The sequence below is a fragment of the Cheilinus undulatus genome, linkage group 7 (genome assembly GCF_018320785.1).
Source record: "Cheilinus undulatus linkage group 7, ASM1832078v1, whole genome shotgun sequence".
Classification (NCBI taxonomy): Eukaryota; Metazoa; Chordata; class Actinopteri; order Labriformes; family Labridae; genus Cheilinus; species Cheilinus undulatus.
In genome coordinates, this window is record NC_054871.1 from 28,103,408 (window position 1) to 28,127,465 (window position 24,058).

Genomic DNA, 24,058 nt, shown 5'->3' on the forward strand with positions numbered 1-24,058 from the left:
ATGAACAAAAAGGGTAACCAAAAAGGGAACTAAACAAGGCCTAAGACGTTACACTGTGCACTTGTTTACCCTTCCTAGGCCCTACACAGACATGGAAAAACCCCTTTTTATATTTTAAGCTGTTCTTTGACCACTGAAATCCCGCCAGCCCTTGTCTCTGCTCACTGATTGGTATTTGTGTTGGTGTTTGTTTTGTTTTCTATCCTCTATTGCTTATAATGCAGCAGGTCTCATGATACTTCTCTGTCACACATTAAACAGAGACGTTCCAGCTCACAGTGTCTGTTCACTGCAAGCAACATGCCATGATAGTTAATATGACACAAAATTTAACTCCAGCTAGGTAATCACTACAAGATCACTGGGACTCACTGGGACTGTTGAGTGGTCATCAGAGTAACTCTGACTATTCAGTTTGCTGCTAAGTAACTTGCTTGGTTAATATACATTTAGGCTATTATGATATTTAATGTATATCCCTTAACTTTATTTACTGATTTATCTTTCATCTTATTGTTCTATCTTTATTTTTTATGTCCTCTTATTTTGTAATTCTATGCCACTTATATTCTTTTACATACTTTAAAAACTGTATTGCATTACTACTATTAGTAATTTAGTAATTTTACTATTTTTAACTGCCTCTCCAGCTCAGTGTATCTTTTATATTCCTGTATTTAATTTTACTCCTGTTAATCTGTTGCATTTGCATTTTGTTTTTGCCTTTTGTATGAATTAGTGGACCACTCTCAGTTTGGCCTTACTATTGATATTTTATTTTACGAAGTTCTTTCCTTTGCTTTCGTTGTTGTATCCTTTTGTAAGCACCTGATTTTAAAGCTGTTACAGAAATAAAGCTATTATTATTATCTAAATGCACTGAGCTAAATCAGACATTTAATTGTATTGAATTCTGAAGATCAAGTTCCATTCAGGATCCAATAGATCCTTAAAAATGATAAATAATAGAGGTATTTTTTTGACACGAATGAAGAATGGGAGTTATTTTGTTCCATAAGGTGGGGGGACTTTTATGAGTGTGCCTCACTGTTAATTGTGTAGCCACTCATAACTTTTATGACATAGCTGTGGTTAGACAAAGTTCACATTTCCTTGAGCGAGCCCGCTGCCGTATCTTACCCTTCCACACAAAAAAAGGATGTGACCCAAAAGTGTGACTGAGTCACTGTACGGAGGACTACAAGTGTGTGTGTGCATGAAGCGGTTACTTTAAAAGAGGCACGTGTCACTGCTCATTCACCAAAATACTTACCCCAATTTCCTGATCTGTTTCCAGGCTATAGCTCATGATAAATATGGCCAAAATTTACCCACTGCAGGCTGCCAAAGAAAAACATGCCACCTGGCAATGCAAATGCTAGAGGAACTCTTAAAGGCAGCACTGTAACATAAAGAAATCCAATCCACACACTGAAAAACACTTATAATTTTATTAGTTTTTGTGACAATGTAGCTGAACATTTTTCTTGACACAACTTTTGTATTCTTCTTGACATGACATGTACAATGACAGCTCAGCAGCAGAAGCATTGGCAGTCCACACAGTTTGTGTACAATCCCCTTCTTTGTTTCTTGCAGTTCACTGGTTTTTCTAATTTTAGCAGCTGATTCAGACCCTCATCATGAGTAATAAAAGGCCATAAGGCTCCACCGCACTGATGGAGTACACAGAGAGAGTGACAGAGATCAGAGTTCTGTGCAAAGACTAAGGTGCTGACTGCCATCTCCAACCACCAACCTGATCTTTCTGGTACATACACACAAAGGCTATACAGCCAGGTACAAACACACACAAAAGAGATAACAAAAGGCATATTTGCAAATTGTGTGCAATCAACATCATGCCCACTTTGCAGGGGTAGATTATAGGATTTCCTGCATAATTCAAAGTCTTCTGGCTCATTTACAGGGCAAGTTACCAGGGAAAATATAAACAAACTATTTAAATTCATTGTGCTTTTGTAGTAAATGGTGACTTGGATAATCTTACAATGTTGTGAAAATGTTATCTTTATTGAGGCCTTAAATTGGAAAAATGAGAGCAAGTCAGATTTCTAAAAAAAAAAAAAAAAAAAGACTCAGTCAGCATTGTTTTACAGCTGATTCTGACCACATCAGTTAAATAATCATCTGCAGGCACATTCACTGAAACAATACCCATGACTACATCTTCATTAGACATCCAAAAACAGAGCCCAAAATAGGACATAGGGAGGAAAAACATATGTTTCAAGTGTATATGAAACACCACTTTGTGCTCACAAGAAGGTATTACAGGCACACAAGGTACTTTAAAAGAAATAGTGCAGGCAAACAAGACGTTTTCTGATACTGGGAGAAAAGGGATTTTTGCTGTCTTTCTGTGAGATGATTTCAGCAAAGTCAACAACATGCAGTTTCTGTGCAGCTGTGTAGTGTTTTTTTCAGCATGCTGTTTTCCCATGTGGAGTTTGTAGTCCTGCTATCCACAGGTATGGTAGTTAAGCTCTCTGTCTGTGGTGATAAATGTGAAGTACAGACTCAAAACACTCAAGCTGTACTGCCCTGCTCTGTGGTCACTTGTCTTTATCTAAAGTGTCTTTTCAGTCGAACTAATCTGCAAGGTTTATTGAGTTAACAGTATACCATTATTTTCTTTGAATGCAGGATTGTGATCTTATGAGGGACTAAGACTGTTAGTGGTGCCACCAGCCTACATATTTAAGCAGTGAAGTGGCAGGTGAATTTTCAGTTGCTTGAAGTTGCATGAAATATGTGATGGGAGCAGTTGAACTAGCAGTAAAAATGGTGCATGACTCAGCATTTTATTCTGGTATATAGTTCTCAATGGTGTATTGCAGTGATCATCAACTGGCAGCCAAACAGCCAAATCAGTCCCCAGAATATTATTAGATGCAGAAAATGGGAGAAGGAAAAAGTATGTTTGGTATTTATGGTGTTTTTAAATGCCTACAGCTATTCAAGAACCCCAAAACCAATGGAGATGGAAGCATTTTTAGCAGGAATTACTTAATGTTTATGGAAATCCACCTGTCGGCCATTATCAGCAAAAAAAGGTAGAGGAAATATCTCAACTGCCCCCTTGTGGATGGCTGAAGTAAACTCAGTAGGGACTGATCTCTAGGCTAAAAACAGGTGATATTTATTTGCTTTAAATTTAGCTAAAAATTCGGCTCCTAAAGCATCTGTCATGACAAAAGCTGGCCCTTGTAAAATGTAACCATAACCCCTGGTGTAAAGGATGCATCCAACTTTTAAGATGGAAAAAATGAGTATTAAAGTGCCTCTTACAGTAGTTTCTCTCAGTCACTATTTAAAATTAGCCTTTTTATCTATTAGGATGGTCTTAGTGGTCTTTTGCTGTTTCTGGGAGTCGGAGATACTAGAGACTCAACACTGTCCACACTCACAAACATCATGAGCACACAAAACTTTCTCCTAAGCACATGAATCTTTCTTGCAAGTGCAAGAAATTTTCACATGAATATGTGGTCGTTTCTAGTACACCCCAGAAACATAGCCGTTTTTTCCATCCATGTCCCTTTGAGGGTCCTGTATTTCCATGATGACACCTGCCAGCCTCATGCGTTATTTTATACAAATCTTCATTTGGAAAATCTTAAGGGTATCAAATTCTGAAATAATTGATCTGCTTGATTTATGTAATAAAGCAGCTACAAACCATATCTGATTGCTTGATCACTGAAAAAGAGGTTTTCATTGAAACCAGGTTAATTATAAAGAGAACGTAGGTAAAGCAAATCATATACATCATTGTGACATAATTACTGAATGCATATGGTTCAACTGTTGTCACAAGTCTGATTAAGAAGTGCAAATATCTCTGATTTGTATCACTGGTTCGACAGCTGGTCTAGTTGTACTGTTCACTGATTAATCTGAGCTTTAACTGTGAACAAGTCAGCAGCTTGACAGCAACAGTCTCCCAGCTATCTATCAGATTAGTAACCGTAATATCTTTTGCCATGTGTCTTGTTGGTAAACACTGTTTCCACAGAGCCCTTAATGCTGACTGACAAAACAAACACACAACAGATTTCACAAAGCCACAGGACAATCCATTAATCCACCTATTAATCTTAATAAGATCTATACAACTCGAGGCCCGGGAGTCGTGAATAAGCGATGTCTGTAGTCTGTTGTCCATCTCTGGAAGTCTTTAAATTGCATATCTGCATTGTGTTACAGTTTTGCAGCAGATATGACTGTGCAGCAGGTGTCTGTAGAGCCACTCTAGAGCATCTGGCAGATGTTCTGAAGGGTTTCCTCTGTGTTGCAGCTTCATGTTACAGTAATCAGGCCTTTAGCAGTCCAACAAATACAGTCTGCAGCCTGACGACTGAGGTGGTTTGAGGGCTTTCCTTCTGTATTTGTCATTCCCTTCAATCAGAGGAAGTAAAAAGTGTCGACTGGGCACGCTTGTGTGTCCGTATGCATCTACAGAAGCAGATCTTTGAAAGGTTTCATAATAATACCAGTAATTATCATCCTTTCCACTCCGCTTCTACTGTATTTACATTTTTCCAGACTTTTCCTCTTCTCATGCTCATCCTTGCCACTAAAACTGATCTTATCTCCAATCCTGTCCAGCAGGTCAACTGAGGAATTTGTGAGGCACAAAGACACAAAAACACACACAGAACAATCTAAATCTTCTGAAATCCTTTCCATTGCCACTTCTTTGTATCACCACCTCACTATCCAGCATACAGGTTAGCAAGATGGATTTTTGTGTGTATATCTGTATGTGTGCAGTGTGTGCTTTCTGTTTAGTGTGTATTTATGTGTGTCAGTGTGTGAGCATGTGTGTGTCAGTTGGTCTCATAGGAGGAGAGCAGCGCCGCATCCACAGGCTCCATGCAGGAGGGGCAGGTGAAGGATCTCATCAGCCAGTCGTCTATACAGTCCATGTGGTAGATGTGCATGCAAGGCAGGAACCTTATGGGGTCTCCATACACGAAGTCCATCATACAGATAACACACCTGTGAGGGTGAACACAGACACTCGTTAAACACTCCTTGTTTTGACAACATTTGACTGATTTTACTGTAAATTTTACTGATGAATATTTTAGGGCAGGTATTGTACTTACATTTTAAAAACCATCAGTTACTGAATAAAAAAAAAAGACTAGGTTAAAACCTAGTATATGGCTGACTGAAACGATGTGGGATGCCTGCTGAAATGCCTGACATCTTCTCCACCATGAAAAGCTTTAAGTGTGTTTTTTGCTCTACTTTTTTATATATAAATCTACAATTAGGATAACTCTGCTCCTGCATCCATGCTAATTGTTTACAGGCCTACAGATGCTTCAACTAAATTACCCTGAAGCTAAAGCCTCTGTCTTGTAACTGATGCTGACTGGTTTGGTCATTCTCTGAGGAATATTTAAAAAAAATCAATACAAAATAGAAATGGTAGATTTGTATTCACATATATCTCAGTCAAATTGTAATACAAAGCTAAAGATCTCTCAAAAGCCATAATAAGATATTTTATCACCTTAGACTTTAAATATCTAATTTAATACTTTAGGATCATATGCTTTATACATGCAGTAGCTTTACAAAAATGTGCTGTATTACACAAGGTGTGACCAGATTATCTTTATAATGTTATGTATAATCATGCAACATGGCAGCAAAACATTGCACGCCCACTCATACGGATTAAGTTGTCTGACATCATTGAAAGTTGTCTATCAGGTTACAAAGCCATTTCCAAGGCTTTGGGACACCAGCGAGGTCACAAAAGAACCCAGAACCACATCTAAAGACCTGAAGGCCTCACTGGCCTCAGTTAAGGTCAGTGTTCATGGCTCAACCATAAGAAAGACACTGGGCAAAAATGGCATCATGGAAGAGTTCCAAGGCAAAAACCACTGCTAACAAAAAAGAACACAAAGGCTCATCTCACATTTGCCAAAAAACATCTTGATGATCCACAAGACTTTTGGAGAAATATTCTGTGGACTGACAAGACAAAAGTTGAACTTTTTGGAAGGTGTGCGGCCCATTACATCTGACGAAAAATAACACAGCATTTGATAAAAAGAACATCGTGCCAACAGTCAAACATGGTGGTAGCGGTGTAATTGTCTGGGGCTGCTTTGCTGCTTCCGGTCTTGGACCACTTGCTGTGATTGATGGAACAATGAATTCTGCTGCCTACCAGAAAAATCCTGAAGGAAAACATCCGCCCATCAGTTCATGCCCTCAAACTCAAGCACTCCTGAGTTATGCAGCAGGACAACGACCTGAAACATACCAGCAAGTCCACCTCAAAAAAGCTAAAAAAAAAAAATAAAAAAAAAAAAAATTTTAAATAAGGTTTTGGAGTGGACAAGTCAAAGTCTGGACCTAAACCCACTTGAGATGCTGTGGTATGACCTTAATGGGCAGTTCATGCTGGAAAACCCTCCAACATGGCTGAGTTAAAACAATTCTGCGAAGAAGAGTGGGTCAAAATTCTCCCGCAGTGATATGAAAGACTCATCACCAGTTATCACAAACGCTTGATTTCAGTTATTGCTGCCAAGGGTGGCACAACCAGTTATTAGGTTCAGGGGGGCAATTACTTTTTCACAAAGAGCCAGATAGCTTTGGATTTTTTACCCCCTTGAAAAATGAAATACTCATTCAGACACTGCATTTTGTATTAACTTGGGTTGTCTTTGTGAGACATTAAAATTGGTTTGATGATCTGAAATATTTAAGTGTGATAAATATGCAAAAAATTTAGGAATCAGAGAGGGGGCAAATACTTTTTTCACGGCACTGTAATCTGTAGTTGTTTTTGGTCTGATAGCCTTAAAAAAGAGCACATATTATTACAAAAAATAAACTGAAGCATTGGAATCATGGAATATATATTTTATCCCTGTTTCAGATGAGAGTTTAAATTATTCTATTCAAAGTATTTCTTAAATGGCCAACAAACACTTTGCTCAAACACAGATAACATTGTGTTAACCTGATTTTTTTTAAAAATCTGATCTTCCATTGTTTACTATGATTACCCAGGATTTCTACTCACTCTCTGATTTTTTTCTCTGAGCCATCCCGTCCAGGGTCATACACGCCTTTTGGGAGGTGTTGGATGAGTCCAATCCGCTGGGCGATGCGGACCTGCTCCTCTTCCGTCAGCTGAGTGGCCAGCCGGGCCTGGCTTGGTGTGGGGTGGTAGACAGGAACATGAATCTGCTCCTGCAGAAAGAGAGAGGAGGGCATTTAAAAGAGACTGTAAATAGTCTTTTTTGTCTGTTAACACAAAGTAAGATAGTTCATAGGTTAAAAAAGCACAAGTGGGGAGGACTTACTGAGAAACCCAGTAAACACAAAAAGTTTTCTTACAGCAAGAAGCAACAGCTTACCAACAAATGTTTTTGTCCACTGCTCTAGCACTGCAGTCCCTGCTTATAGTGCTAAAGTAATTGTTGAGTTCTGACGAAGTGTTTTCCTGGTCTGTGGCAGGAAATACAACACCCCCATTTTTCTGAGAAGTCAGAAAGCAGAAGACGCAGTTCTTGATTTTTTGCACTTCTGCTGAAGCCAAGCAGATGAAAAACAAAAACTAATCAAACTTTTTTTGTATATAACACTGAAATACTGAAAAAGTCTGTATTAAAGCTGAGGAATGGGAGCGTGTCACCCCTACTGATACATTTAAATGTTAACATATAAATTCCTAATATTTACCTTTGGCACATTGCACTATGAAAGTACTCAGCTGACAAAGTGTTTTAAAATTAGTCACTATTTGTTTCATTATGTCATAACAAAAACACCAAGCTTACTGTCCATTACTAATGTTGCAAGTAATACCAACACTTGTGTAGATGTTCTGTGGTATAACTGCAGGCAGTAGGTGGTGGTGTTTCCCAGCCCCGTCTTCAAACAGCTGCTGCAGCACACACACACTCTCACACAATTTTAGCTGACATGGCCTTTGGAGCTGTTACATAACACATACTGTATAATTTACTGTGTAGTTTCTTTTGGGTGGTAATATGGTTTAGGAAATAAGACTTGCTTTTATTTAATTAGAGCAGCACAAAGCAGATGCCTTAATATAAACCACAATGTGAGACTCACCAAATTAATTTATTGAATCAAAGGGAGAAACAGGGTTTCAATATTTAAGAGTCAAATAATTATTTAAGAAACAGTCATGAACTTTTACTTGTATTGCACTGCAGGTACCTATTGCTGGATATTTCAAAAAAAAAAAAAAAAAAAAGAACTGGCTAAATAACTGTCTAAGTCATTGCAGAAATGTACAGCAGAAATACTTAGACACAATTTTAGGAGAATTTATTTGATTTCAAAGTTTTAGTAATTTCTAGGCATATAAAGCTAGCTTCCATAATGCTAACTAAATATTAATACAGCACAATAAGTCAATTTTTCTGAAATGTCAAAATTATTTTTAAAAAATGACAGTTCTTATGTTATATTTATTTCTATTTTGGTCTTTCCCTCAATAATTCCAACATCCTTCAAAATCAGAGAAATCATTTATCTTTATAGATGTGACGTTTTTTATCACAGCAGCCAATATAGTAGCCACTTGCTTGTGATTGACCATAACAACTTATGCCACTGGCTGTATGATTTGTTGCCCAAAGGCCCCCTTTAACCCCTTCTGCCCACACCCCGACCCCCCAACATGTGGCCCCACTAGACATTTCTAAGTCAGGCAGCTGCTAAGGTCTGCCTTCCTCCACTGCTTACTTCTTGTTTTGAAATAAGGAGTCAGTTGAATAAGAACTGTATCCATGAGATTTATTCACAAACAATGGACCACTGTTTTCATTTCATAGACGAATTTCCCATGGTGAGGGAGAGAAGCTGTTAAAAGTGGTGTTCCAGGTCAAAACAGTAAGTAGCACCTGAATGCTTTGCAAGTAGCTTGCAGCGTTAACAAGGAAGACCACTTACAGCTTTAGTGAAACTCTTGTATAAAACAAAACTGTAGTTTACTGTTTAGTACACCTCATGGAGTTTTTTTCTGAGCAAAGTCCTGACTTCAAAACAAGAGGAAAGCAGCTTAGAACTTTATATGGGACTAGAACTTTGGTGTCCTTGGTCCTGGATTAAACACAAGACAACCACTGAGTTTCCAGACCAGTATGGTTTGCATCAAGCAAATCTTAAAGCTGCTACAACATGATCATGTAAACAACTCAAACATCTTATGAAGTGATGACTAACCACACGCTCTGTTCCTTGTGAATGAGGAGACAGCTAAGGGCTACTTTTCAGACCTACTGATGCTCTAATAAAAATCCAGATTTCACCTTAATCATAATGTGAAATTTTTTTTTGCATGTGTTTGTATTATGAGTAGAACAACAACAGAAGAGTGTGCAGGTCTAACACAATTGCATCTTTATTGAAAGGGTCTTACTTTTCACAGGACGTTTCTATTTTTTTAATCATGTTTCTATCACTACAGCCCAGTATCACGATATTTTGCACAGCGATATATATGGTATTGTATCTTCCAGGTAGTTTTTTTTTTTAATTGATTGCTAATATGAACTTAAGTCTATGATACTGGACAAATACCATCAGTTGCCTTTCTGTCCACTTGATGATGCTGCGCCCTTTGTCCAGTGAGGTCGGGAGAGGTGACGGTCATACAGCAGGAGAAAGTTAGTACAACCAATAGGGCAGCACCAGGGAAAGGACATTAGGAATGCGAGGAGTGCCGCATGAAAATAAAATACTGTGGTAACACGATAAAAATGAAGGCAAGGCTAAAGCTAAATCAGCTAAACAGTTGAAAAATGTTATAGATAGCAATATATTGCAATATATGGTATCGCAATACTCTGTATTGCAAAACGTTTAAAATCTCATTAATATTGAAGCATGGCATAAGTGATAATATTGCATCGTGGGGCTACTAGTGATTCCCACCCCTAGTACCAGCACAGGTGTGCAGCTGCGTGGATGTGATGTATAATTGAAACCACCATTCCTCCCAGCACCCATTTTAAACAATGGTGGAGTGCTACAGAGCCACATATGACCAGAACAACAACTCAAAGTCTGTCACAAAGTAAGTAAAGTTACTGTCATGATGTCCGTGTCTTTTGCAAGTGTGCTTCAGCACAATATGGGGCAACTGGCCTTAGTGTGAGTACACCCTTAGACAAAAATAGACAAGACAATCGGAGTGGAAATGCTGCTAATGCTAAGTTCAGGGTCCTAAGGGCAGCAGCTGTGTGTGCTGTATGTGTGGTGGTAGTGCACTGTACAGCTGTCAGCAATGTATTTGTTGTCAAGTTTCCCTTTCTACATGCATGGCATGTCAGCTGGGCTGCAACAACTGTTCATGTCTTGATCTAGGGCTGACCTCTGCGACAAGTGAATGAGGGTGAAAAGGGGACTGAGTCAAGAACACTGTTCCAACAGGATACTCTTATCCACCGTCTCTGGCAGCGGACTCAAATAATTAAGAGATGAAGGAAGTAGGACTGCTCCATTATGGAAAAAATGATAATCATGATTATTTTAACTGATATTGAGACCACAATTATCAATCATGATTAATCACTGATTTTACTGCATCTGCATTTATTAAACTTTTAACATTCAGAACACTAAAAAAAAAAGCAATACATGAAAATAAGTTAGAAACTCACTTAAGCAGCGCTCCTTTTAAACATGGCAACCATCTGTATCATATACAGTATGCCCTGAGTCTGCCCCGTTGGTCAGCTGCATTGTTGGCTGCTTGGGTTTCACAATATGAGCAAAAAATTATGATCAGTGTGAATTTATATTGGGCCACAAATATAAAGTTGAGTTTGGTGACTTAGAGGGGTGAGTAGAAGTTAAGAGTAGGGATGCACAATATTGGATTTTTGTCAATATCCGATATGCGATATCTGCAGATTCATTTTAGCCGATATCGATATCAATACAGATATTTCAATATGTTTTACATAACTAAAAATTCAGACTTTTGAACACACTTTAACGTTTGAGGATGGAAAAAGAACCACACTTTTTTCTTAAAACACAATTTAAATTTTAAAGAATGAGGAGGATGAATAAAGAAAAAGATCTCAACGTACATAGGTCTGTTGGTCCAGCCTAAAACTCCACTATTTCATGAATATATGTAAGGCCAAATTTTACAGTCAATATATGCTGATATTCATGCCAAAAATATTGTTTGTAAATATCAGAAGAAATTTTGATACCTGCTGATACTGATATAAGGCCAATAATATCGTGCATCCCTACTTAAGAGTAAAAGCACATAAGAGTGCCTGGCACACCAGTGCCATGAAATTTAAAAAAATTGTACCCTGGACCAGTTTTTTTGTAGCACTGTACAGTCCTGCTTATGCTATCAATGGTTAACAAGCAGATGTTCTCAACATCTGGGACCCTTCATTTCTCTTCTAGAAAACATTTAACCAATAAAATGGAAGAAACTGAAGATGATTCTTGAGTGGCCCTCTGTAGTTTCATAGTATAGTATATTAAAATCTATATATACACATATGGATACAGAGTATGGCATTTAAGCGTAGGTGCTGGAGGTCTGGGATGTTTTGTTGCATGTGTATTATGTTAAACTGTTAACAAGTGGCAAAAAAGATCACCGTCTCCAGGTTTGCAAGCTGCTACATGAGACAAAGCAGACACTTTAACCTGCCGAGATCGTTGACAACAAGGAGAGACACAGAAACAACGATGATAAAGCTCATTCTTCAGTAGCTTTGAGCTAATAGGGTAGAGAAATGGGTCCAAAAATTACCCACAATAGCAGGTAGTTCAGACAACAGTTTTTCAAACCTCCCTGAGTCACTTTAGAGGAGAAATATGTTAGACTCAAACTAGCATATGTAGTTTTGACATATTTACACACCAGCTTCCAATACTGCAATAATATGCAAAGCTCCTTTATGAAATGGCTGCTCCAGTTCACAGATGTAGCAAGATGACTGGACTTTCAGCATGGTTGAAATTTCAAAGATGGATTTTGAAACTTTGCGGTTATTGAATTTCCTTTTCTTGAAACTTCCACTACAGTTCACATCAAGCTAACAAATGTTAAAACAGCTGAAGCGAAACCCCCTTATGCTGTCTGAGAGTCCGCTAACCCCATGCTCCTTTCTTTGATAAAACAGCTGCAGGTCACTTTTCAGACCTAGACAAGTTAAGCAGTTGGTGAGTAAAAGCTCATTTCACTTTAATCCTAAAATGAAAAAAGTAACCTTCTGCATTTGTTTGTTTGTATTCTGGGAATATGGCTGCTTCACTCCCATCAAAGCCATGACATAACGCTTAGAAAATTTGTCCTGAGCTGGCAGACTGCAAGAGAATGAAAACTATTTTAAACCTCAGCTCCTGGCTGTGTCGACGCGGTGCCCACATACCAAAGCTATTGTGTATGAGAGGGAAAGAGGCTGCAGACAGGACACATGATGACACAGCAAAAATCCTGTTTTGAACACCTGCTGGAAGAACAGCTGAGTGATAACACTTAACAAGTAGAAAAATGCTTTTGAGAGGCCAAGGGCTTTTTTTTATTTAGTCCACTGTGTCTGCAAACCTGCAGACCAGCAGGCACCCAGCCAATCAAAACAGAATACGTATAGAAAACAATGGGAGAGGGATGGATATGAGCATCACAGGAAGTGTTTTTGGATGTGATAACAGGAGAGGCTAACGGTACAATGGCAGTAACAATATAACAGTATCACATTACTTCATCGGCTTGTAAAGCAGGAAGTTGAGGCGTTGATTCAGGCTAAGAGTATTAACCCAAGCATTTACACTCAACACATGATGAAGCTTACACCAAGTCTTCAGTGCAGCCACACAAAGACTGCAGTATATCGTCATTTATTTCAAAACATGAACTGCTGGTGTAAGTCTAGATGACGGAGCAGCATTAGCTAATAAGAAAATTACAAGGAAGTCCACCACATTAAAAGGTTTCAGCATGCTACTGTAATGACCAAACCTGACACTTCCTATCATGTGAACTGCTAACAGCTGTCTTTGTAAGGAGTCGAGGGCAGATAGAAGTGTATTTGAGTTGTAGTCCTTGTGGTTAGTTCTCAAATATAACAACCTCTATGTTGCTGTGTGTCAGCAAAAGACCAGACCAAACAATGGCTTATTTGTCAGCACCAACTCCTCCACCCCTCACATATTTCTGTTACCATATTAGGTCAAAACCTGGTTAATCTGCTATAAGTGGCGATCTGATGGGGTGTTCACTGATTTACAAGGCTTACAGCCGTTTCAGATTGAGTATCTGTCGTACAAGTACGGTGTTCAGAGGTTCTGTTTAACTCACCAGCATGTTACTGGGATCACAGCACAAAAGGGGAAGTCATTCTCTTTTCCTGTCCTGGTTTTCCCTGTTACACAAATGTCTATGTCCAGCAGTGCTTACATACTACTCACACCAAGTAACATGATATCAAATAGAGGATTCCAAATTCATATCATACAGCTTTATGAAATAAATGCGCTCTGGGTTGGCTATAATTCTTAAATAAGATACAGGATCTCACTCGTCACACACTACTGCCGGCGCACAGCAGCTTGTCACATCACCAGAACTCGCCAGCCAGTAAAAAAGCAGCATACAAATAAAAGAACTTGTAGCGTTTGTTGAAGTAACATTGAAATAACTAAATAACTGTATAAGTAATGAGCCAATGTACATACAGACATGTGCATACGTTTTAGGCATATAGGGCACTGAGGATTCATCACAGGGCCCGATGTGCCACAAACTGAGGCTAGAGAGGGGACGATGGTGGCATCAAGTTTGACACATGTCAGCACGTGTATGTCGCTCAGCAGCCAGAATCAAGCTTGACAGCTTTTCTTTTGTCTGGGCCTTTTCCACCCTTAATGATACGCCTAGAGACTGCCGTTGGTGTCCAGGCCCTTTGGACATCCATAACATGACCAGGAGCTTGTGGCAACCCTACCACCCACCCGGATGGCGCCCCAGGCTGTGCTTACTCACCACATCTACCCCTTTCTCCACCCTGAAGGTGTGAACTTTGTTAATTTTTCAATGTTTTATTTTCCCATGCCCCGGTGTGCAAGGACATCCAGAGCATGACCTAGGTTGTGTTGATCCTCCTTCCTGTGTTCCTGTCCAAATCGCACAGACATTTCTTTTAGTCTTTTTTGTCTATTGAGTAAGAAGTGACTTTTAGTCTTTTTGTTTATTGAGTAAGAAGTGACCATTTTTTGATGAGAAAGCAGATCATAAGAGGGGCTAGATCAGCTTAATTATCTGGAATTCGACAAAGCTTGCTAATTAGCAACAGTGTTTTCCACTGACTTAAAGTCTAACTGGGGTGCAGGCTGACCAGAAGTGTTCATTTGCTGGACAAAAAAGACTAGCACTGCTTGGCTTGGCAAACTTGCCATTGGCACTGTGATAGAGGGTCAGGTGAGTAAATTGCTACATGCTAGCTAGAGTGGATGCATGTTATCACAGTTACCAACTAAAAATCAGTATGTGAATGATAATTTCATTTTATACCAGAATATTTTGTGAACAACTTTTAATTTATTTTCGACAAAGGTTGCAGGTTAATTTCAGTCAGAAGCATATCCCAACTCTCTCTTTCCCCACGGGTTTTCTCTGGAGTTTTGAATTTAAGCCAGAAGTTTGCATTAAAGTGAACTCAAAGCCTCTTATTCATGCCCTCTCTTGTCTCTTTTCCAGGTGTGATAGCTAAATATAAAACACCTCCACAGCCCACTTTTTCAAACCGTTTCTTTTGAGCTCAGCTAAACCAAACTGCTGACTGCAATACAAGCCCTCTCATCTTGACAGCAATGCAGATGGTTGAAAGACCCTAACAGACTCTTCTATTGTGTCTATCTACTACAGTCAATGGTGTGCACCTCCTGCTCTGAAAGGAGATTTGGCCCCATCTTTGACATGAGCACCACTCTCTTCTCTGACATGTTTTTGATCCTCTCCTTCCCTCTAGGCCCCATGTTCACGCAAGAGTGACAAAAACAGTGAAAAAGGCTATAAAGTGTATCAAGAAAGAGAGTTCAGTTTTGTGCAAACACACACAGACACAGTCAATCTTCTAAAGTCTGCAGGCTGCTCCAGCCAATCAGATGTGACTGTAAAGCTAGCTGACAGCAGCATAAAGGCCTTTGTGCCAAAACTGAATGTGATCAATAAAAACCCCTGTCACTGCTCCCATCTCTGAGGCTTACGAGGGGAGACAGGGGCATAACGAGCCATACCAGGGGGCCAAATGCAACCACACACCCACACATACGCAAACACAAGTGCTCTCCCTCTGAAATGCAAACACACAGGGGTGCCTTATCTCTCACAGCCCTGTCCCACAGCGATGACTCAGCACACATCTCACCAGCTGCTTTTCAAATCACCACACTCGTCACAAAACCTGTTTAAATGAAACATGCACGAACACGGGTGACACTAACAACCACGGTTGTCACTACTGGAGCACAAAAAGCACAGCAGCTGACCCCAGTGGTAGGAATCAGAGAAATTTTTGATTTAGTGTGACATCATTTTGACATGACATTGAACTGTCAGCAAGGCTAACCAGATGCTTCATCTGCAAGTTATCAAAAACAATCCTTCAGACTCTCAAACATGGAGACAATGTCTAAACAGACTGTAATGTTCTACTACTGAGCTAATAGAGATTACATTTTCTTAACAAAACATATCAAGTCTAAAGAGTAAGATTTTTTCAATTAAACTGCATTAATAACTACATCTTCCTATAATTAACAGGAGTTTCAGACACTTAGTACTTTAAATATTAAATGCACAGTTTATAAAATATGACGCTAGGGGGTATCAGACAAAACAATAACGAAAGATGATAACCCTCACTCACTGTTGAAAGCAAACACATTCAAGTCCCATTTTTACCTCCGCCAAGGAGGTTATGTGATCGGCAGGGTTTGCTTGTTTGTTTGTTTAATACCAACATAACTCAAAAAGTTATGGACAGGTTTTTGTCGTATCAGTGTTTCATCCACACAGAAACGGTGTTTTGGAGGCCGTAAACACTACTTTTTGAAACCGGGTCCCAGAGTGAACTAGAAAACCACTAAGAGAGCGCAGTCCTCCGCCATTAGCCCTATCTCCCAATAGTAAAGAATCCTTTAAAAAAATTCCTGGATCCAGATGGTGATCCAGGAATTTTTGGTTTTTGATGGTGAGCTCCTCATTTTTTTTTTTTTTTAATTTTGGAAAAAAATTCATGGGTGGGTAATATGTCCTTTATACAGCTGAAAGTCATAATCGCAAAGCATTCAGCTCTATTTAGAAATGTTTAAACTAATTCCTCCTGTACTGAATAGGCTATCAATGCTTACACACAGCTTTTCTTTCTAACTCTGACTCAAACCATACATTTTAATGCTCTTCAAATCAGACCTTTCATTTTAATAGTCTACCACAGCTTTAATTTACTACACTATGCACTTATTGCTACAATTACAATAGTAATAATAATAATAATAATAATAATAAAGAAAAGCATTTGAATTATTTTGCAGTACTTTAAAAACTATTCACAGCAGACTGAAATAAAGAGGTGCATCAGTGAAATTAAACTATTGGGGCTCAGGTGGCCTAGTGGTTTAAGGCGTGCCCCATGTACTCAGACGGCCTGAGGCCTTTCTCCCCTGCTCTTGTCTCTGTTTCCGACTCCATCTACTGTCCTCCTCTATCAAATAAAGGCACAAAAATGCCCAAAATAAATCTTAAAAAAAAAAAATCGAACTATTTGTCATCCTCTTTAAGGACATCCATATTTAAAACACTCAAAAAAATATTTCTGTCAATAACACATTTTCTGTAATTTAGAGAAATAGATTAATTTATTGTTTTGTGGTCTTTTTTCTCAGATGAGCTTTGACAGTGTTGGATATGACGCACAGATGAGCATGTGTGTTAATGTGTGTGTGTTGGTGAGAGAGTGTGTGTCTCTGCCCTGTCTGCTGTCAGACAACAAATAGGGTGCGTTTAACCGGGGCTAACACGTCTCTTTTTGGAGCTAACAGTGGACTCTATGGCACTCAAACTGAGTTAGTTTAGCTAAGTTTACCGCTGCAGTATACAACGACCTGTCACGCTACACATATTAAGCTTCTGATTGATGATACGTACAGCCAACAGCTGATGGATGTGTGACTGACAAAAGGACAAAAAGGAGACATGACGAAGCAGCAACTGAATCAAAGTTATAAAGTCGCAAATACCGGCACTATGAGCAGTACTATAAACAGTACTTGATCCCCCTTATTGTACTCACTTTATTTATCATACACCCCTTAATCTGCAGAATTTTCCCAGAATACTCTCCACAATTAAGGAGCCTTATCTCAGCCTAACAGTTCATAACATCGTCAACTGCAGGAGTTAAAAAGTTTTTGTTTCCAAAAAAGCTTTTATTCCCTATGACTACACAGGAGATGCTCTTACGTCATGAATTTAGAGTCGCATGACTCACTCCGAAGTCGGGCCAACTTTTAGTCGGATCAGGCGTCGTTTGTCGTGCTGTGTACAGGGGGCCGACGACGGCCCGACTACAACCTGACGACCTGCTCCCAACTGGTCGGGACAATTTCTAGCATGTTTGATATTTTGGTCGTAAGACTCCAGACACTTCACAGTGTGGGCAGAAACGCGAGCAGAATAAACAACTTTGGGGGATTGTTTTCCTATGTAAACGGTCAGACAGCGTCCTAAATTACCACTGGAATGACTTTCTGATGCACCCAGCAATGATAAAGTAAATAAACGAGTAGGAAATATTCCTATCAACAGACCTGCAGCTGACACAGAGTTGATGCTGTTTGTGTGTTTGGGACAGAGAGGTAGCAGGAGAGGGCCAGAGAGAGAGAGAGGGAGAGAGAGAGAATATGACTGGAGACACTTCATCCTGAGTGTGTGAGACTTTTGAAAAGGAAACTCTGCGAGTTTCTGTCACAGTCCGTCCCGACTTCGGTCACACAGTGTGAGCACTCAGGTTGTGCACGACCATCGGATCACACAGTGTGAGCACAGAACTCATGCGCGATGGTCGATGAAATTCTGCCACGACTGTTGTGTTGTCGGCTTGAAATTGTAGTGTATACCCGGCTTTAATGACAAAAATAATCATTTTTATTGTCAACAATAGTAAAACATTTCACTACTTTCCATACAATGTAAAAGACTGTGAGAGTATTTCATGGTTTATGGTTTTTTAGCTGAAGGCCTGCCTTGTCATTATATATTTTATTTGTAAAAGCTTGTGTGTGAAGTCTTTTTCAAAATAAAAAAAGTGTGCCACATTTTACTTGATATTGATTTTTACCCTTTCTTCATGCAAATTTAAAAAAAAAAAATACAGGGGTCCACTTTCATCACCATACCAGTGTCATGTGATGCATCAAAGGGCTGAAGTGAACATGTGTACAGCAATTTAAAGGAGATTTTAAAATACTGCGGTATATATTGTGTTTCCTAATACAGCGAAAATATTGCAATATTAATTTTAGGCCATATCGCCCTTCATTACCAGGACATCTGTGAATATTAATCCTTCAGTCACCCTTTCTTTTCATTACCAGTACCTTATATCAGCAGATTCCAGTCAGTGTATCACCTAATTTTAACCAGGAAATTAATCCGAATCATCAAAACACAGCCTGTGGCAGGGAAATGGACTGACTCAGCTCTGGGTGCTGGAATTTTGCCTCCTCTGATTCACCGATGACTGTGGGGTTCTCAGGAAACACAGTCTGATCAATGTTAAGGTGGAAGACAGACTGTAGCAGCAGCAGACGTTTGTTACCCTCAGGGTGGGCGTCTAAGAATGCATGCAGGTCGACTGTTCATGCACTCTGCATGTGTTTGATGACGGTGCCTAGGCTGGATTAGACTTAATGCCTTTATGTCTAGCCACAACTTTTTAAAATATACCATTCATCACTCTATGATGCAATATCTTCAATGGTTTAGCCTGGGCTGCAAGATTACCTGTTGTTGATGTAATTTACAGTTGGGGATAATTGTGACAGCAAGTCAGTTTACTCCAGGCAACAAAGATTTCAGTCCCTGAACACGTAGGGAAAAAGAGCTGTTCGTCTGTTTGCTGTACAGCAGAAAAGGCCTGTCATGATAACAACATTTAAACACTGACATGATTATTGTAAGGCTTGCTGTTTCACCTTGTGTTCATGTTTGAGTCCAGCTGCATCATCATGAACATTATTATAAAATACACTGCATACTCAACGTGTCCTACTGGAGGATATTTTTAGAGGGCACACAAGAGAGCTCAGGCTGTATACAACTATCTGGTGTGTATAATGTAAACTATAAAAATGGCAACACTCGAGGAGATTAGTACAATTCTAATTCTGAAAACAATCAACTGACAATAATAAACTCAATAGCAACAGTAGTTAGCTCAAATTAATGCTTGGTGGTCATTACACACAGTCTGCAATCCATGTTTATATTTTCCTCCATGTACAAAGTACAGAGGTAACACTTCCTGAGTATTGGTTTAATTAGTGACTATGTTGACTGATGACTTTCAGCTAACTGTGTTCATAAATGTCACAGTTAAAATAACTGTTGACAACAGAAGTAGCCTTACTAAATATCTCTTTGTTTAGTTTTCACTATTATGTCAAAGTATACTCGTCAGCTTTAATAAATAAGTTGACGAATACAAACACCACCAAAGTCACCCGTTTACACGGCCACTCGCTGAACTGAAACACTGATCTTTTTTGTCATTATTTTTACAGGTTAAAACATCGACCCCCACAATAGAATTTTAAGGATATATTTTGGGCTTTTATGCCTTTATTTAGAGAGGAGGACAGTGGATATAGTAGGAAATAGGGATGGGAGAGTAGGGGTGAGACATGCGGGAAAGTAGCCACAGGCTGGACTTGAACCCAGGCCACCTGTGTGCATGGGACGCAACCTAACGACTAGGCCAATGGGTGGCACTGAAAAGAATTCTAAGCAGAAAATACAGAAACCAACTTCTATCATATAATGAATACAATAAGTAAATACTGGCCAATTAAATATTCAAGAATTCAACATTTGATATAAAATATCTTTAATCAAATTACACAAAGTTAAAAATTCTTGAACCGGGCAAGGTTTACCTCAGTTCAGTGAGCAGGGGCACTTATACAGAGGTTAGAGGCCTCGGCACAAGGGTCACAGGATTGAGTCTTGATCCCTGTGCTGTTTGGTGCCCCCATCCTGTCCTAAATCTAACAAAAAAAATGTCTCCATCAAATCTCTTGAGATGTGTTTAACCAGGGTTGCTTCTAAAACATCATCTTCCCTCTGTATTCTTTTCCTGTAACTTTCACACAGCCAGAGAGATCATGCGGTCTTTGTTTTGGATTTCACTTTCTCTTCTTTTTTCATCACAGATAACAAATCTCACCATCTCCACTAAGAACACTGGCATTTGCACCCAGGCCCATACTTTAAGGCTTCTAAGAAAACACCAAACTCAATTTCAAATCCAGCATAGTGGAGCCCTTAGTCCCTCTCCTAACATACACAGAACCTCCAAAGCGTGTTAAGCCGATCTGCAAGCACATAAAAAATGTGTGCTGTGTTCTCAGGCAGGGTTCAGATGGTGAAGGTGCTGATTACTGTGGTCACCAGAGAGAAAAGAGCTGGCAGGCCTGAAAGAGCCCTTTATAAGGAGCTTTTAACTAGTTAGTTAACCCTCTTGTCAAACTCTGACAGTATAAACAAACTGCACAGAGACGCTCTCATCACAGCTGAGAGCTATAGCCAGAGCTCTTCCAAAGAAATCAATTATTGTGTTGTTCATTACACTAACACTTGTCTATGATATCAGCGCAGGCTGCTTTGACCTAATTACACACTGCTGTATGCCAGACGTGACATACTTGTAACAAACAGGGCATGGCTACATAACAAGAACTCCTGACTGTACAGATACTATCTTTGACTTACATTGATCAAAGTCAGATAGATGACTAAGATCATCAGGAAGGAATTTGTAATTGTCTTCTGTAATGTTACTGGAAAGTTTTTAGTTCGCCTTAATTTATGCCTCCTATGGATTAGAAAGTAGTGCAGTTGAAGCATTGTACTTTTAGAAAAGTCAGTGAAAATTTTATATCATCAGAACAGCGTCTTTAAATTGCCATGTCAAACAAATTTTCCCTAAACAGAATCCCGTGTTCACCCCTGGGACCTGAGAGTTTGCTTTTACCTAAATGGATCAAAGTGGGGCCTTGGTCTTCTCTAAGGGTTTAAGATTAAGATCTTCAATAGGTCAATTCAGAATGTAACACTTAAGTTTTCCAGAGAAAAATGAATGAGTAAGATTGTAGTGAAAGAAATGTCAAGCCAAAAGAAAAGAACATTGTGCAGTGCTTTATAATTTAAATCTAAACTGCTTCAAGGATCTTCTCTGGCCATTTTAATTAGGGCCTGAGCACGGACCTCGGTGCGAGGACCCTATTGAAAAAACAACAATGTTAAGCCATGTTTTTAACATTTTTCCACATTGTAAGTTTAACTTATTTATAGAGTTGTCAAAAGATTACATTTTTAATAGCTGTTAATCTCAGGATTTCTGTAGTTAATCGCAATTAATCACACCCTTTTTTTAATCTCACTCTAAAATCCTAATAATTTGCATTCAAAACTGTTTTTGTGTCATTTTTGGATTTTTCTAATGTCTTATACCAGGGTTAATTGACTTACAGTGTAGCTATAGACCTGCTTTTGTCAGTAGATTGAAGACTTTGACATGAAATTAATGGAAATAAGCAAATAGTAAAAAGGTCACTGCTAGATAACACATGGTTAAGGTGACTTCTGACTTGTCAACGGTGAGTTTTTAGGGTGAAATGAGATGGTAAGGTGCAGTGGTGGACTTATTATACAACATTGTAGCTACAGGGGGCTACTGCAGTGGCTTAACCAAAATGTGTCTAAAGGGCCAATAAAGCATGTGATTAATTGTGATTGAAAAAATTAGTGCACTAATTTTAGATCGAGGTAATCACGATTTAGCTTGACAGCCCTACTTAATTATTTATGAGTTTTGCAAATAGCACATAAATAAAGTGGCAAAACTCATCACCTATAAACTAAGAATATATGACTCTAGTTGTCAAATGCTTGCACTCCAAGGAATGAATATTTCAGATTAAAACAAGAGTTTGGACTTGGTTCTTGAATCAAAAATACAGCTTAACTTGTCTTTCAACATACATGTGGTTCTGACCTATTTCCCCCTTACTTTCCCATGCCTTAAAAACACTTATCCTAAATCTACAGATAAGGCCTGGCTTAACCCAGTAACATGCTAACTCTGTGCCAAGGCCTTACAAAACACGTACCAGGCAGCTGCCTGTTAACTGTAGAAAAAGAAGCCAAAGACAGCATCATGAATCATATTTACAGCTAAAATGTGGTCTGGACTGTTTTTTATTTGATCTATTTATGGAAATAAGGCCATTAGGCAAACAAATTCACTGCCCTGGAGGGGGTCAGTTAAAGAGGCAGCTGGGAAAGTTGTTGCTTTTTTTCCCCAAAAGTCCCTCTTCAGGGGAGAACTTGGATTTTTTTCAGGTAAATTCAAGTTTGTGTTGTTAATACGACTCATGGGAGTATAGCCACTTAGTACAGTATGGTGAAACGAATAGTGTATCAAGTATGAGTGATGGGACTTTCAGACATAACAAAGAGGATTAGTGTGAGGCTTGAAGGGACAGGGTCAGTGGGCTGGATCTGTAAACAGCTGATCCAGCACACATATTGTTTGTCTGACATTTATTTGATAACTGTATGCCTGCTTATGAAAAGCACAAAATAAAAAAAAAACTACACTAGAGCTGTCCTCTATTAAGTGACATCATGTAGATCGGGTATTTAATTAATACTAATACAAAAACAAATGCAATGCTAGCTAGCAAGTTATGTATGGCTCCTTATTGTTGGTCAAAAGTTACCTGATAGGGGGGCGGTGGCTCCTGGTCGGGATCGGTACCGTCTCCGTAGCTGGCCCGGTCCGATTGAGACTCATGTAGCAAAGAAATGTCATCTGAGGTGGGAGATTTCAGACAGTTTCCCATCTCCTCCCTCGTCCGTCAAACTGCCCCCTCTTTCTCTATGTAGCTTTACTAACCTTAACGTTTGGCAGCACGGCTTTAAAGGCCACTTTCACATAAAACGTCAATGGATGAGACAGTGTCGAGAAGGCGGTTTTCCATAAACAGCTGATGGATCTCCTCTCCCAGACGACGGGAGGGCTGCTCAGCTCAACAACAACAAAACATCCCTCAGCTAGCAGCTAGCCACACAAAGAGCTAGTGTGCTAACACTAGCTTGTCCTCGCTGGGAAACATCTACTCTGTTGGCACCAAAACTGACGAGTGTACAAAAAACTCACAAGCTTTTATATCCGCGAAGGGATAAGGGCGAGGAAAAGGTTAGTGTCCCCTCATTCATCTAGGAAATGTAGCCGCTGTTTATCTGACTGAATCCTCGTAGACTGTCAGAGACTTCCCACAAGGTGGTGATGTGGAGACGTGAAGAACCGCCTCCTTTAAAACGTAGACCAATGAACGCTCACTAACATCCAGGAAGCTTTAACTCACAGCCAATCAGATTCTTGATCACGTTACCCTTCACTCAAAACGTAAACAGACGGCTAAAAGCGAGATAATAGTCTTTGTTGTGGCAAATGTAGTTCAGATTTGGGTCTGTCCTCACTTTAAATTTGACATTATCACTTATTTAATCGAAGTCCTATTGAATTTCAAGTCATTATTGTTAATTTCTTTTCAAATATGAGGCATAAGCATTTGGGCATCCTATGCCTTCTTACCCGTGGCTGTCATTGCCTTGTATATTTACATAATAAGATGACTAAACTGTGCCTTTGAGATAAGAACACACGTAAGATACGCATTAAAGCTTTTCTTCCTT

The 24,058-nt window shown here is 39.2% G+C and overlaps 1 protein-coding gene across 1 annotated transcript; it reads right to left on the reverse strand.

Moving 5' to 3' along the window:
- Window positions 1-1,437: 1,437 nt before the first annotated feature.
- rnf11b (ring finger protein 11b) lies at window positions 1,438-23,629 on the reverse strand. Its single transcript, XM_041792074.1, has 3 exons — window positions 23,080-23,629; window positions 7,082-7,251; window positions 1,438-5,025 (listed from the first exon to the last, which is right to left on the reverse strand). The coding sequence occupies exons 1-3, from the start codon at window positions 23,200-23,202 to the stop codon at window positions 4,854-4,856; spliced, it is 465 nt and encodes a 154-aa protein (XP_041648008.1). The 5' UTR covers window positions 23,203-23,629; the 3' UTR covers window positions 1,438-4,853.
- Window positions 23,630-24,058: the final 429 nt, after the last annotated feature.